Source organism: Scyliorhinus canicula, chromosome 29, assembly GCF_902713615.1.
Source record: "Scyliorhinus canicula chromosome 29, sScyCan1.1, whole genome shotgun sequence".
NCBI lineage: Eukaryota > Metazoa > Chordata > Chondrichthyes > Carcharhiniformes > Scyliorhinidae > Scyliorhinus > Scyliorhinus canicula.
This window is the reverse complement of record NC_052174.1, coordinates 15,250,701-15,266,629: the sequence shown is the minus strand read 5'-3', so window position 1 is coordinate 15,266,629 and position 15,929 is coordinate 15,250,701. Positions and strand designations below refer to the sequence as shown.

The 15,929-nt window shown below is 54.8% G+C and overlaps 1 protein-coding gene across 1 annotated transcript in view; it reads left to right on the top strand.

Moving 5' to 3' along the window:
* dnah2 (dynein, axonemal, heavy chain 2) overlaps positions 1–15,929 on the top strand; it is a 239,036-nt gene that overhangs the window by 145,893 nt on the left and 77,214 nt on the right. The window contains 5 exon segments of the mRNA XM_038786796.1: positions 2,921–3,053; positions 7,340–7,479; positions 10,269–10,479; positions 12,228–12,344; positions 14,217–14,358. Of these exon segments, the coding sequence (XP_038642724.1) occupies positions 2,921–3,053; positions 7,340–7,479; positions 10,269–10,479; positions 12,228–12,344; positions 14,217–14,358 (743 nt within the window).

The following is a 15,929-nucleotide window of genomic DNA, read 5'->3' as shown; positions in this document are numbered from 1 at the left end:
CTGCACGGTGCCCCGCTGCATGGTGCCTCGCTGCACGGTGCCCCGCTGCACGGTGCCCCGCTGCACAGTGCCCCGCTGCACGGTGCCCTGCTGCACGGTGCCCTGCTGCCCGGGTGCCTCGCTGCACGGTGCCCTGCTGCCCGGGTGCCTCGCTGCCCGGGTGCCTCGCTGCACGGTGCCTCGCTGCCACGGTTGCCCCGCTGCACGGTTCCTCGCTGCACGGTACCCCGCTGCACGGTACCTCGCTGCACGGTACTCCGCTGCACGGTTCCTCGCTGCACGGTACCTCGCTGCACGGTGCCTCGTTGCACGGTGCCCCGCTGCACGGTTCCTCGCTGCACGGTGCCCCGCTGCACGGTACCCCACTGCACGGTGCCTCGCTGCACGGTGCCCCGCTGCACGGTGCCTCGCTGCCCGGTTCCTCGCTGCACGGTGCCCCGCTGCACGGTACCCCGCTGCACGGTGCCTCGCTGCACGGTGCCCCGCTGCACGGTGCCTCGCTGCACGGTGCCTCGCTGCACGGTGCCCCGCTGCACGGTGCCTCGCTGCACGGTGCCCCGCTGCACGGTGACCCGCTGCACGGTGCCTCGCTGCACGGTGCCTCGCTGCACGGTGCCCCGCTGCACGGTTCCTTGCTGCACGGTGCCCCGCTGCACGGTGCCTCGCTGCACGGTACCTCGCTGCACGGTACCCCGCTGCACGGTGCCTCGCTGCACGGTGCCTCGCTGCACGGTGCCTCGCTGCACGGTGCCCCGCTGCACGGTGCCCCGCTGCACGGTGCCCCGCTGCACGGTGCCCCGCTGCACGGTGCCTCGCTGCACGGTTCCTCGCTGCACGGTGCCCCGCTGCACGGTGCCTCGCTGCACGGTGCCCCGCTGCACGGTGCCCCGCTGCACGGTGCCTCGCTGCACGGTGCCTCGCTGCACGGTGCCCTGCTGCACGGTGCCTCGCTGCACGGTGCCCGGCTGCACGGTGCCCCGCTGCACGGTTCCTCGCTGCACGGTGCCTCACTGCACGGTGCCCTGCTGCGCGGTGCCCCGCTGCACGGTTCCTCGCTGCACGGTGCCTCGCTGCACGGTACCCTGCTGCACGGTGCCTCGCTGCACGGTGCCTCGCTGCACGGTACCCTGCTGCACGGTTCCTCACTGCACGGTGCCTCGCTGCACGGGTGACTCGCTGCACGGTACACCGCTGCCCGGTACCCCGCTGCACGGTACCTCGCTGCACGGTGCCTCGTTGCACGGTACCCCGCTGCACGGTGCCTCGCTGCACGGTGCCCCGCTGCACGGTTCCTCGCTGCACGGTGCCTCGCTGCACGGTACCTCGCTGCACGGTGCCTCGCTGCACGGTGCCTCGCTGCACGGTGCCCCGCTGCATGGTGCCTCGCTGCACGGTACCCCGCTGCACGGTGCCCCGCTGCACGGTGCCCCGCTGCACAGTGCCCCGCTGCACGGTGCCCTGCTGCACGGTGCCCTGCTGCCCGGGTGCCTCGCTGCACGGTGCCCTGCTGCCCGGGTGCCTCGCTGCCCGGGTGCCTCGCTGCACGGTGCCCCGCTGCACGGTTCCTCGCTGCACGGTACCCCGCTGCACGGTACCTCGCTGCACGGTACTCCGCTGCACGGTTCCTCGCTGCACGGTACCTCGCTGCACGGTGCCTCGTTGCACGGTGCCCCGCTGCACGGTTCCTCGCTGCACGGTGCCCCGCTGCACGGTACCCCACTGCACGGTGCCTCGCTGCACGGTGCCCCGCTGCACGGTGCCTCGCTGCACGGTTCCTCGCTGCACGGTGCCCCGCTGCACGGTACCCCGCTGCACGGTGCCTCGCTGCACGGTGCCCCGCTGCACGGTGCCTCGCTGCACGGTGCCTCGCTGCACGGTGCCCCGCTGCACGGTGCCTCGCTGCACGGTGCCCCGCTGCACGGTGCCCCGCTGCACGGTGCCTCGCTGCACGGTGCCTCGCTGCACGGTGCCCCGCTGCACGGTTCCTTGCTGCACGGTGCCCCGCTGCACGGTGCCCCGCTGCATGGTGCCTCGCTGCACGGTACCCCGCTGCACGGTGCCTCGCTGCACGATGCCTCGCTGCACGGTGCCTCGCTGCACGGTGCCCCGCTGCACGGTGCCCCGCTGCACGGTGCCCCGCTGCACGGTGCCCGCAGCACGGTGCCTCGCTGCACGGTTCCTCGCTGCACGGTGCCCCGCTGCACGGTGCCTCGCTGCACGGTGCCCCGCTGCACGGTGCCCCGCTGCACGGTGCCTCGCTGCACGGTGCCTCGCTGCACGGTGCCCTGCTGCACGGTGCCTCGCTGCACGGTGCCCGGCTGCACGGTGCCCCGCTGCACGGTTCCTCGCTGCACGGTGCCTCACTGCACGGTGCCCTGCTGCGCGGTGCCCCGCTGCACGGTTCCTCGCTGCACGGTGCCTCGCTGCACGGTACCCTGCTGCACGGTGCCTCGCTGCACGGTGCCTCGCTGCACGGTACCCTGCTGCACGGTTCCTCACTGCACGGTGCCTCGCTGCACGGGTGACTCGCTGCACGGTACCCCGCTGCCCGGGTGACTCGCTGCACGGTACCCCGCTGCCCGGGTGCCTCGCTGCACGGTGCCCTGCTGCACGGTGCCTCACTGCACAGTGCCTCGCTGCCCGGGTGCGCAGATTCACAGGGACGTAGCTGCTGGCAAAGCACTGGAATAATTCACGGAATTGTCAGGGGGTGAATGCAGGTTCCGACCATGGATCCAAAATCCCCCTGAGCTGCTTGTACACAGGTTGCTGAACGAAGGAGGAGGTGGCGTTTGGATAGGTCCAGTGCTGCAGCCCTACCTGAATTATAGCTCGTGATTTTCGTCACAGCGTAGGATATTTACACGGTGGAGTGAAGTTGCCCAATGACATTTTGTTTTCCCTCCTGACTCTCTTAAAGGAACCGCGTGCGGCAGTACCCTGCACTGGTGAACTGCACCACCATCGACTGGTTCTCGGAGTGGCCGAAGGATGCCCTGCTCGAAGTGGCTGAGCGATACCTGATGGGTGTGGACCTCGGGGAACCGGATGATGTGAGAGTCCATAGATAGATAGATAGATAGAACAGTACAGCACAGAATCCCTGCAATGCAAGGCAGAACGAGGCCCTTCGATCCCTCGAGTCAGTACCAACCCGCTCGCCGGAACTCCCCAGTGTAGCGAGAGATGGGCGTCCCAATCTCCCAGGCCCCCGAAGCGACCCCCGCCCAGCCCGAATGCACTATGGAAGGGTCCCCCCCCCCCCCCCCCCCCCCCTCCCCCGACACCCCCACCGACACACACGCAGGGCACCATTGATCCTATCGCGCATGCGTATAATATTTCAGCTTGGCAATGCCAACCTGGCACCCTGGCAGAGCCCACGCCAGCTGACACTGCCACCTGGTGTGACAATGCCAAGGCGCCAGGCTGGCACTGCCAGGTGCCCAGGTGACACCAGCAGTGCCAGGGCATCACCCTGTCCAAGCTGGTGTCTCCGAACCCAAACCCCCACGAGTGCTGTTCTGCCTGGTCCCTGTTTGTGGTCCCTGAGGTCTCTGCGGCGAAGGGGGTGAATCCCACCGTCTCCGGTACCTCAGGAATCTGCACATTACCAACGCTTGGACATGCAGATTTGCCGAAAAGTGATCCCGCGCACAATGGGCGGGATTTACATCGCAATGCCTCGCGAGATCGTGTCGGACTCGAGAGGCGTTGCGAGCTGGGTAGATCCCGGGAGCGGGCGGGGGGGGGGGGGGGGGGTCTCCCGGCTTTTATTGGCCGCGCTGCGCTGCAGCGAGCTGACTTTCAGGCACAGCGTGGCCATTGGATCACGCCACAGTCATCCGAGGCCGGGTCCCTGCAGCTGTGAGGCAGCAGTGCTATACGCTGTGCCCACGGAAACAACACAGCAAAGAAGGAGGCCATTTGACCCGTCTTGTCTAAGCCAATCCAAAGACACCCAGGTGCCCTTTCTAACCCCGCCTTCCTGCACCCGGTCCATAGCTTACAGCCCTTAAGGTGCAGATCCAGCTACTTTTTACAAAGGGTTTAGTGTTTAGGGCAGCACGGTAGCACATGTGATTAGCACTGTGGCTTCACAGCCCCAGGGTCCCAGGTTCGCTTCCCGGCTTGGGTCACTGTCTGTGCGGAGTCTGCACCTTCTCCCAGTGTCTGCGTGGGTTTCCTCCGGGTGCTCCGGTTTTCTCCCACAGTCCAAAGACGTGCAGGTTAGGTGGATTGGTCACGCTAAATTGCCCTTAGTGTCCAAAAAAAAGGTTAGGAGGGGTTATTGGGTTACGGGGATAGGGTGGAAGTGAGGGCTCAAGAGGGTTGTTGCAGACTCGATGGGCCAAATGGCCTCCTTCTGCACTGTATGTTCTACGTTCTATGTCTCTGCCTCCACCACCAACTTGTCAGCGAATTCCAGACTCCCACTACCCTCTGAGTAAAAAGGTTTTTCCTCAAGTCCCCTCTCACCCTCCAATTAGCCTGAATCTATGATCCCTGGTGTTTGAACTCTCTGCCAAGGGAAACAGGTTCCTCCTGTCTACTCTATCTCTACCCCAAGCAACAGCCTTCTATGTTCCAAAAAAAATAACCCCAATCTCTCCTGGTAGCTCCAATTCTCCACCCTGGCAGCATTCTGGTATATCTTCTCTGCACTCTCCAGAGCAATAACGTCCTGGTGATCAGAACTGCACACAATACTCCAGTTGCAGCCTTACCAGTGTCTTTTACAGTATTCTATACCTCTGCCAATAAAGGCGAGCATTCCATATGCCTCCTTTACCACCTTATCTGCATGTACTGCTTACCTCCAGGGAGCTGTGTACTTGCCAATATATTTCACTTCATCAACCCCTTTCATTACATTCCGTTAATTGTCTGTTTGACCTCCATAAATGCATTACCTCACACTTTTCAGAGTTGAACACCATTTGCCCCTTGCCTGCCCTCTCTACCAACCCATCTATATCATCTTGGAGCTTACACCATTGTCTACCCATTCATCTGAGGAAGGAGCTGCGCTTCGAAAGCTAGTGATCTGAAACAAACTTGTTGGACTTTAGCCTGGTGTTGTAAGACTTCTTATTGTCTACACTATCCACTATATGGCCAATTTATGTGTTGTCTGCCAATTTCCCAATCATGTCCTCACAATCAAGTCCACATCGTTCATATATAAAGCAAACAGCAGGGGTCCCAACACCGAGCCCTGTGGAACACCACTTGAAACAGCTGTCCATTCATAAGGGTAACCTTTATTTCCTGTTACTAACCAGCTTTATATCCACGTTGCAGTGTCTGCGGGCCTGTGAGTCTGTGAGTCGGGCCTGCGATTTTGGAGCTTTGGTACGGGCCAAGCAGACTTTGTTAAAATGTCCTTTCTTGCCGCGGTCGCTGCAGGTCGCGTTCCGAGCTGGGCAACGCTGCCTGGGGTGCTGGTTCTGACCACAGAAATAGGAGGGCGGCCCCCCGGGTTGGGCAGGCAGCCACGCGGCACAGGCCTGGGACACCCTCGGGTCGGGCGATGGTCGCCCCTCCGGCGCCCACGAGGAAATCGCGTGGTCGGAGGGGAAAGCGTTTAGGCTCTGAAAGGCTACCTTGAGGTTCATAAGGAGGAGGTGTTAGCGATTCTGGAAAGTGTGAAAATAGATAAGTCCCCTGGGCCGGATGTGATTTATCCTAGGATTCTCTGGGAAGCTAGGGAGGAGATTGCTGAGCCTTTGGCTTTGATCTTTAAGTCTACAGGAATAGTGCCAGAGGACTGGAGGATAGCAAATGTTGTCCCCTTGTACAAGAAGGGGAGTAGAGATAACCCCGGTAACTATAGACCAGTGAGCCTTACTTCTGTTGTGGGAAAAGTCTTGGAAAGGTTTATAAGAGATAGGATGTATAATCATCTGGAAAGGAATAATTTGATTAGAGATAGTCAACATGGTTTTGTGAAGGGTAGGTCGTGCTTCACAAACCTCATTGAGTTCTTTGAGAAGGTGACCAAACAGGTGGATGAGGGTAAAGCAGTTGATGTGGTGTATATGGATTTCAGTAAAGCGTTTGATAAGGTTCCCCACGGTAGGCTATTGCAGAAAATACAGAGGCATGGGATTCAGGGTGATTTAGCAGTTTGGATCAGAAATTGGCTGGCTGATAGAAGACAAAGAGTGGTGGTTGATGGGAAATGCTCTGACTGGTGTCCAGTTACTAGTGGTGTGCCACAAGGATCTGTTTTGGGGCCGTTGCTGTTTGTCAGTTTTATAAATGACCTGGAGGAGGGCGTAGAAGGATGGGTGAGTAAATTTGCAGGTGACACTAAAGTCGGTGGAGTTGTGGACAGTGCAGAAGGATGTTACAAGTTACAGAGGGACATAGATAAGCTGCAGAGCTGGGCTGACAGGTGGCAAATGGAGATTAATGCAAAAAAGTGTGAGGTGATTCATTTTGGAAGGAATAACAGGAAGGCAGAGTACTGGGCTAATGGTAAAATTCTTGGTAGTGTGGATGAGCAGAGAGATCTCGGTGTCCATGTCCATAGATCCCTGAACGTTGCCAACCAGGTTGAGAGGGTTGTTAAGAAGGCGTACGGTGTGTTAGCTTTTATTGGTAGAGAAATTGAGTTTTGGAGCCATGAGGTCATGTTGCAGTTGTACAAAACTCTGGTGCGGCCGCATTTGGAGTATTGTGTGCAGTTCTGGTCGCCACATTATAGGAAGGATGTGGAAGCATTGGAAAGGGTACAGAGGAGATTTACAAGGATGTTGCCTGGTATGGAGGGATGATCATATGAGGAAAGGCTGAAGGACTTGAGGCTGTTTTCGTTAGAGAGAAGAAGGGTAAGAGAGGACTTAATTGAGGCATACAAGATGATCAGAGGATTAGATAGGGTGGACATCGAGAGCCTTTTTCCTCGGATGGTGATGTCCAGCACGAGGGGACTTAGCTTTAAATTGAGGGGAGATAGATGTAGGACAGATGTCAGAGGTAGGTTCTTTACTCAGAGAGTAGTAAGGGTGTGGAATGCCCTGCCTGCAACAGTAGTGGACTCGCCAACACTAAACGCATTCAAATGGACATTGGATAGGCATATGGACGATAAGGGAATAGTGTAGAGGGACTTTAGAAGGGTTTCACAGGACGGTGCAACATCGTGGGCCGAAGGGCCTGTACTGCGCTGTAATGTTCTATGTTCTATGTTCTAAAGCAGCGGAGCCAGTGTTAAAAGATTCCTTTGGCTTCAGCTGCCTGTGGGTCGAGTTCAGTCGATCAGGTTTGAGGGTGGCTTCCATTGCGATATCTTAGCTTATTAAATTGGTTTTTGTTCCTTTCGTTGTCCTAGCTACGCAGTAACCTGGCGCACATCTTTGTGACGATGCATCGTTCAGTGACAACGTATTCTGAAAAAATGTTGCTGGAACTACGGAGGCACAACTACGTCACCCCAACCAACTATCTGGAGCTGGTGTCCGGCTACAAAAAGTGAGTGTCAGTGGGTGGTGTGAACTCAGTGCTCCTTCTTCTGATGCTGTAATTAATGCCAGGCCACATGCAAGAGGTGATGGTGACCCGGTACCCAATGACGGGATTGTTGGTTTACTTTGCACCTTCGCTATTTTCTTTTCTTCTGGGGAATAGTGGGGAAGGGATTAGCGGGTTCGCTGCTCACCTACTGAACTGCGTTGTGAATGCTCCTTGTGTGGGACCCGAACTGAGAGCTCCTGGCCCAGAGGCAAGGGTGCTGCCCACTGAGCTACACATCTCCCACTATGGCAGAAGCACAGCATATTCCATCTGACTTGATCCTCATCAAACATACAAACTCGTGTGTGTGTGTGTGTGTTATTTTTATTTGTTCAAGGGATGTGGGCATCGCTGTCTGGGCCAGCATTTAGTACACGTCCCTAATCTCCACGTCCCTAATCTCCACGTCCCTAATCTCCATGTCCCTAACCTCAAGTCCGTAATCTCCACTGATCTGTAGGGCTTGCCGGGCCAGTTCAGAGGGCGTTGCTGTGGGTCTGGAGTCACATGTAGGCCAGACCGGGTAAGGACGGCAGATTTCCCCTTCCCGAAAGGACATTAGTGAACCAGATGGGTTTTTACAACTATCGACAATGGTTTCATGGTCATCGTTAGATTTTTAATTCCAGATATTTATTGAATTCAAATTTCACTTTCAAATCAGGGCCCCCAGAGCATTACCCTGGGTCTATGGGTTGTAGTTCAGCGATAATACCACTGCCTCCCCAATAATGTGTGCCTGTCTATTTGTGTGTGTGCGTGTGTGTGTTGATATGTGTGTGTGTGGATGTGTGAGTGTTGATGTGTGTGTGGATGTGTGAGTGTGTGTGTGTGTGTATATATGTTGATGTGTTGTGTGTGTCTCTGTGCGTATGTGTTGATGTGTTTGTTGATGTGTCATGTGTGTGTCATTGTGTGTGTGTCTGAGAGTGTGTGCACGTTAGCACAAGTGATTAGCACTGTGGTTTCACAGTTTGAGGGTCCCAGGTTCGATTCCCGACCTGGGTCACTGTCTGTACGGAGTCTGCACGTTCTCCCCACGTCTGCGTGGGTTTACTCCGGGTGCTCCGGTTTCCTCCCACAGTCCAAAGATGTGCAGGTTAGCTAGATTGGCCATGATAAATTTCCCTTAATGACCAAAAAGGTTAGGAGGGGTTATTGGGTTACGGGGATAGGGTGGAACTGAGGGCTTAAGTGGGTCTCTTAAGCAGACTCGATGGGCCGAATGGCCTCCTTCTGCACTGTATGCTCTATGTGTGTGTTGGTGTGCGCACCGACCCTCCGAAAGACCACCCCACCTAGGCCCACTCCCCCGTCCCATCCCCTTATTCACCCTAACCCGCACATCTTTGGACTGTGGGAGGAAACCGGAGAACCCGGAGGAAACCCAGGCAGACACGGGGAGAAAGTGCTGACTCCGCACAGACAGTCACCCGCGGCCGGAATCAAACCCGGGTCTCCCGGTGCTGATAGACAGCGGCGCTAACCAGTGTGCCACTGTGCCGCCCTGTCCATCTCTATCAGGGTCTTTGAGAAGGTGGTGCTGAGCTGACCTCTTGAATATAATCGAGTGATTGGCTCGGCCACTTCAGAGGGCATTCAAAAGTTGCCCGCGTGGCAGCACGGTGGCGCAGTGGGTTAGCCCTGTTGCCTCACGGCGCCGAGGTCCCAGGTTCGATCTCTGCTCTGGGTCACTGTCCGTGTGGAGTTTGCACATTCTCCCCGTGTCTGCGTGGGTTTCACCCCCACAACCCAAAGATGTGCAGGCTAGGAGGATTGGCCACGCTAAATTGCTCCTTAATTGGAAAAAGTTAATTGGGTGCTCTAAAATGTTTTAAAAAGTCGTCCGCGTCACTGTGGGGTCTGGAGTGACGTGTAGTCCAGACCGGGGTTAGGCAGCAGATTTCCTGCCCTGAAGGGACATTAGAGACCCAGGATTTTTACAGCAATCCGGTAGTTTGATAATCATCGTTGCTTTTTAAAAAAATATTTTTATTGAGGCATATATAATTTTAACAGTTTTAAAGAGGAAAAACAACAAAGTAAATAACACCCACCCAACCAACAACTAACACCAGCCACCAAGGCTTACATATACGGAGCTCATGGGAACACCGACAGGGGAGGTGAAGCGAAAATGGGAGGAAAAGTTGGGAAAGGAATTAGAGGTGGGATTGTGGGAGGATGCCTTGAATAGGGTTAACGCGTCCTCGTGTGCCAGGCTCAGCCTGATACAATTCAAGGTGGTCCACAGGGCACACATGGCAGTGACCTGGAGGAGCAGGTTTATTGAAGGGGTGGAGGATAGGTGTGGGCAGTGTGCGGGAGGGCCCGCCAATCATGTCCACATGTTTTGGGCATGTCCGTGGCTTAGGGGATTCTGGCAAGGATTTGCCGATGTCATGTCCACGGTATTGAAGGTACGGGTGGTTCCGGGTCCATAGGTGCCGGATTCTGGTGTGTCGGATAATCAACATTGCTGATCCTAGCTTTTAAAATTCCAGATATTATCGAATTGATTGAATCTAAATTCTCTAGCGGCTGTGGTGGGATTTGAACTTGCATCTCTGGATCATTAGTCTGGGCAGCGATGGGCAATCTGGATTACTGGTCCAGTTACATAACCATTGTGTGGCCATGCGGCAGTGAAATGAACTTAGGCCTTCTCAATCTCCACTGAACAGGCCTTGCGTTCCTGTCACCCTGTCCTGACGGTGGGAGTCCTGTCTGTTCCCTTCTTTCCTCAGGCTGTTGGAGGAGAAGCGCATTGAGCTGAGCACTCAGGCCAACAAGCTGCGGAACGGGCTGTCCAAGATTGACGACACCCGCGACAAGGTGGAGGTGATGTCTGTCGAGCTGGAGCAGGCCAAGGTGAAAGTGGCTGAGTTCCAGAAGCAGTGCGAGGAGTACCTGGTGATCATCGTGCAGCAGAAGCGAGAAGCTGATGAGCAACAGAAGGTGAGCGAAGGGAATCCCCGTCCGCGGTGTATCCCCAGTAACGCTCTGTGAGGGTGCGCCCGCATTAATCCCCATTTACTCACCGAGATCAAAGGTCTGCTGGGCAAGGAAATAGATTTGCTCGGCTTCTCTTTTTGTTTTCCTGAGCCTCTCTAAACCTCCTAATTCTTCAGCCCCACGTCCCAGCTTGTACACTTTGTTCCCCTGGCCCTGGTCTGTTCCTTGTCCCCTGTGCATGTAACTCCAGCCAGCTCTTTCAGCCCATGCCTCTACCCTCTCTTTCTTACCCCCCTCTCTGGTTTCTGGAAACTCGATAAAGATTTTTATATATCCTTTAGCCCTACTCTTAACTCCAAACCCATCTCTTTCCCTCCAGCTCAGGGCGCACTCCATCGGCCAGTTGGTAAAGCTCTGTCTGGGTTACCTGTCTGACGGGAGGGGCACCGCAACAGAAGCTGCAGAGTGCAGACCTGCTTCATTTCTGTTTGACTACAGTGACTGCAGTTAGGCCTCATCTGGAATATTGTGGACAATTCTGGTCACCACACTACCAGAAGGATGTGGATGCTTTGGAGAGGGTACAGAAGCTGTTTACTAGGATGTTGCCTGATATGGAGGGCATCAGTTATGAGGAGAGGTTCGAGAAACTTGGTCTGTTCTCACTGGAACAGAGGTTGAGAGGCGACCTGACACGGGGGTCTACAAGATTATGAGTGACATGGACAGATTGGATGGTCAGATGCTCTTTCCTAGGGTAGGAGAGTCAATTACCAGGGGACATAGAGTTTAAAGTGCGTGGGGAAAAGTTTAGAAGAGATGTGGGAGGCAGGTTTTTTACACAGAGGATGGTAAATATATGGACCGCGCTGCCTGGGGAGGGGGTGGGAGCCGGTACGATAGCGGCATTTAAGGGGCATCTAGACAAATATATGAACAGGGTTCGAATGGAAGGATACGGACTCCCTAAGTGCAGACGGTTTTAGTTTAGGAAGGAACCATGGTCGGCAAAGGCTTGGAGGGCCGAAGGGCCTCTTCCTGTGCTGTATTGTTCTTTGTTCATGGCTGGCCTGGTTAATAACGAGATTCTGGGAGCTACGGAGTAGCAGAAAGGGGTTTAGATGGCCAGGCGCACAGGTCAGCAAAAGGGCCGTGCATGAGGAATGAAAATGGTGGCTTTTAACTCCAAGGAATTGGAATTCAAAATTGAGAATAAAACGCTTCAATTACACCGAACCATGTTCAGACCTCACCCAGAATATCCTCACTCAGTTCTAGGCACAGCACTTCAATAAAAATGTATTGACCTATTGGAGCATATACACCCCAGATTCATCAAAACGATATTGGGGGCGCACTGGAGGGTTTAGTTCCGAGAATGATTTGTACGATGGTTTGTGTTTCCTTCAGTTTACAAGGTTGATAGTTAATCTGATCACAGTGTTTGAAGTGACGGGAGGATAGATTGAGAGAACCCAGTCCCTCTGGCGGGTGAGGGGTGGCAGGCACCCCGACCAACCTGCGTGCATTTCCCAGCATGAGGGCATGTGCATCTTTCAGCCAGAGTCACCGGTGGCCATCAGCTACCTTGGCCACTTCGGAAAACATCAAGCCCAGGTTTCTTATGCCCGTGTCAGCTGAGAAACAGCTCGGGGGCTGCAGTCTGAGGCACCAAGGGAGTTCTTCTCTTCACTCTATTATGATCGCTGTCCTGATAAGTTAACCCCTTTTGAGCATTTCTCTCCACACAGACTGTCAGCTCCCACAGTGAGAAGATTGCAGCGGAAGAGATAAAATGCAAAATAATGGCAGCGGGCGCCCAAAAGGAACTGGATGAGGCCATGCCAGCACTGCAGGAGGCAATGAAGGTACGAAGCTGGGGAGAAACGAGAAGTGACTTTACTCACATACAACCTCCCTCATCTGCTGCTTCTTCACCCCCCCACGGTCGCGGAATCTCACGTTGGGGGGGGGCGTGTGCCAGCCTGGTTCAGCGAGCGGGTGCTCTCACCCCCTGGGGTGAAAGGTTGCTAGTTCAACAGCCCCATCCAGAGTTTGAGTCGAGGGAGTGCTGCATCGGCAGGAGCTGGACTGGAGATGCCAGGCCGGGGGGGCAGCAATCTGCTAACTATACCAGTGCCTCGACAGTCAGGGCTGCTAACCAGAAGCTTGTGTGAAATAGACCCAGGAGAATCACGTGGATGTAGAGCTGTGCACAAAAGCATTGGCAGGAGAACAGGTTTGTTGCAAACTAATTACACGCAAAACACGGAGTATTTCGGAGTATTTTCAAAGTAAATTTGCTCCACATCTGCTAATTTCCAAAGTGTTGCAGCATTACACAGCTCGTAACCACTTAGCCCCAATTTCCCCCTTGTCTTACTCCAAAGTCTTGGACATTTTTTTTCCTTTGGAGAATTAATCTACTTCCCTTTCAAAGTTAACACCGAAATGGCAACTCCCTTTCGGTCAGGGCCTTGCAGATCACAGCAACCGACTGTATGGAAAAATAAAATTCTCATTTACCCCCTTACCCACTTCTCCCCAATCTATGTCCCTCAGAATACTGATCCTGCTGCCGCCACTGGAAACGCTGACTCCTTATTTACTCCCACCAAACCTCCGAAGGGTTTGAGCACTGCTTGGCCTTCTCTGCTCTGAGCAGGGCAATCCCAGATTCCCCAATCGCTCCACATTAACTGAACTCCCTCACGCCTGGAACCATTCGGATAAAAGTGATATTAAGAACTGCAAGGGTTAATGTCTAGAGTAGCCACTAGAATCATAGAATTTACAGTGCAAAAGGAGGCCATTCGGCCCATCGAGTCTGCACCAGCCCTTGGAAAGAGCACCCTACCCAAGCCCACACCTCCACCCTATCCCCGAAACCCAGTCACCACACCCAAGCTTTTTGGACAATACGGGGCAATTTAGCAAGGCCAATCCATCCACCTAACCTGCACATCTTTGGACAGTAAGAAGTCTTACACCAGGTTAAAGTCCAACAGGTTTGTTTCAAATCACTAGCTTTCGGAGCACTGCTCCTTCCTCAGGTGAATACGTGGATATTGCATGTGCTCCGAAAGCTAGTGATTTGAAACAAACCTGTTGGACTTTAACCTGGTGTTGTAAGACTTCTTACTGTGCCCACCCCAGCCCAGCGCCGGCATCTCCACATCATCTTTGGACTGTGGGAGGAAACCGGAGCACCCGGAGGAAACACACGCAGTCACGGGGAGAACGTACAGACTCTGCACAGACAGTGACCTAAGCCGGGAATCGGACCCGGGTCCCTGGAGCGGTAAAGTAACTGTGCTAACCACTGTTCTACCGTGCTGCCCTAGATAGGGCTACAGCTACAAGTATATAAGGCATTGATGCTAAGCCTTGTTGGGGGAGAGAGAAGTGAAGGATTTAGCCAGAGGCAGACTGAATAAATAGAGTGCGAGTAAGAGCAGATCATTGTTTATTATAGTGTAGAGATTAGTTGCAGGTGAGTGTAGATTATATGTTAATTATCAATTGTGTATTACTAGGAGTACCATCCTGAATTTAGCAACACGCCCTGCATCCTCTCCGATGCTAAAAAATGTATTTTCTGAGGTCCTTTACGATTTACCAAGGCGTCGCTGCCTTCCTGCCAATGCTAGGTGCGTGCAGCGCAGTGTAGCTTGCTGGGGTTTGAGTGGGGATGATAGCCGAGGAGGAATGCGCTGTCTCAATCCTTCTTTACCTTCCAGGCTCTGGAGTCCTTGAACAAAAAGGACATGACTGAAATCAAATCATACGGCCGCCCTCCTATCCTGGTTGAGACGGTGATGCAAGCTGTCATGATTCTCCGAGGAGGAGAGCCAACCTGGGCAGAAGCCAAGAAGCAGCTGGGTGAGAGCCTCATTTCTGATGTTGGCCGGCTGGATGGTTCGATGCAGACAGTGCGTGAGGCGGTTTGGGAGTCTGGGAGGATGGGACATTCGTTCAAGGTGTAATATGCGTGTTTGTTTTGTCACAAACTCCGTCAGCGAAACAAAACGTGTGAAAGGGCTGAGTGACTGATTTATCAAGCCGAATACCATGCAGGATAATTGTCAGCTTAATCTATGTCAGCTCAACCTTAAGCATGGTCCAAAGTGCCCTGCCCGGAATAGAGTGAGGTGTAACCATCCCTCGGAAACACAACACTGATTGTTGTCGGGATATCAGAGACTGTGATACCCTGTGGGGGTATCAGAGACTCGCTGTCGGGGTATCAGAGACTGATCCCTGTGGGGGTATCAGAGACTGATCCCTGTGGGGGTATCAGAGACTGATCCCTGTGGGGGTATCAGAGACTGATCCCTGTGGGGGTATCAGAGACTGATCCCTGTGGGGGTATCAGAGACTGATCCCTGTGGGGGTATCAGAGACTGATCCCTGTGGGGGTATCAGAGACTGATCCCTGTGGGGGTATCAGAGACTGATCCCTATGGGGGTATCAGAGACTGATCCCTGTGGGGGTATCAGAGACTGATCCCTGTCGGGGTATCAGAGACTGATCCCTGTGGGGGTATCAGAGACTCACTGTCGGGGTATCAGAGACTGATCCCTGTCGGGGTATCAGAGACTGATCCCTGTGGGGGTATCAGAGACTGATCCCTGTGGGGGTATCAGAGACTGATCCCTGTGGGGGTATCAGAGACTGATCCCTGTGGGGGTATCAGAGACTGATCCCTGTCGGGGTATCAGAGACTGATCCCTGTGGGGGTATCAGAGACTGATCCCTGTGGGGGTATCAGAGACTGATCCCTGTGGGGGTATCAGAGACTGATCCCTGTGGGGGTATCAGAGACTGATCCCTGTGGGGGTATCAGAGACTGATCCCTGTGGGAGTATCAGAGACTGATCCCTGTGGGGGTATCAGAGACTGATCCCTGTCGGGGTATCAGAGACTGATCCCTGTGGGGGTATCAGAGACTGAACCCTGTGGGGGTATCAGAGACTCACTGTTGGGGTATCAGAGACTGATCCCTGTGGGGGTATCAGAGACTGTGATACCCTGTGGGGGTATCGGAGACTCACTGTCGGGGTATCAGAGACTGATCCCTGTCGGGGTATCAGAGACTGATCCCTGTGGGGGTATCAGAGACTGATCCCTGTGGGGTATCAGAGACTGATCCCTGTGGGGGTATCAGAGACTGATCCCTGTGGGGGTATCAGAGACTGATCCCTGTGGGGGTATCAGAGACTGATCCCTGTGGGGGTATCAGAGACTCACTGTCGGGGTATCGGAGACTCGCTGTCGGGGTATCGGAGACTCGCTGTCGGGGTATCAGAGACTGATCCCTGTGGGGGTATCAGAGACTCACTGTCGGGGTATCGGAGACTCGCTGTCGGGGTATCAGAGACTCACTGTCGGGGTATCAGAGACTGATCCCTGTGGGGGTATCAGAGACTGATCCCTGTCGGGGTATCAGAGA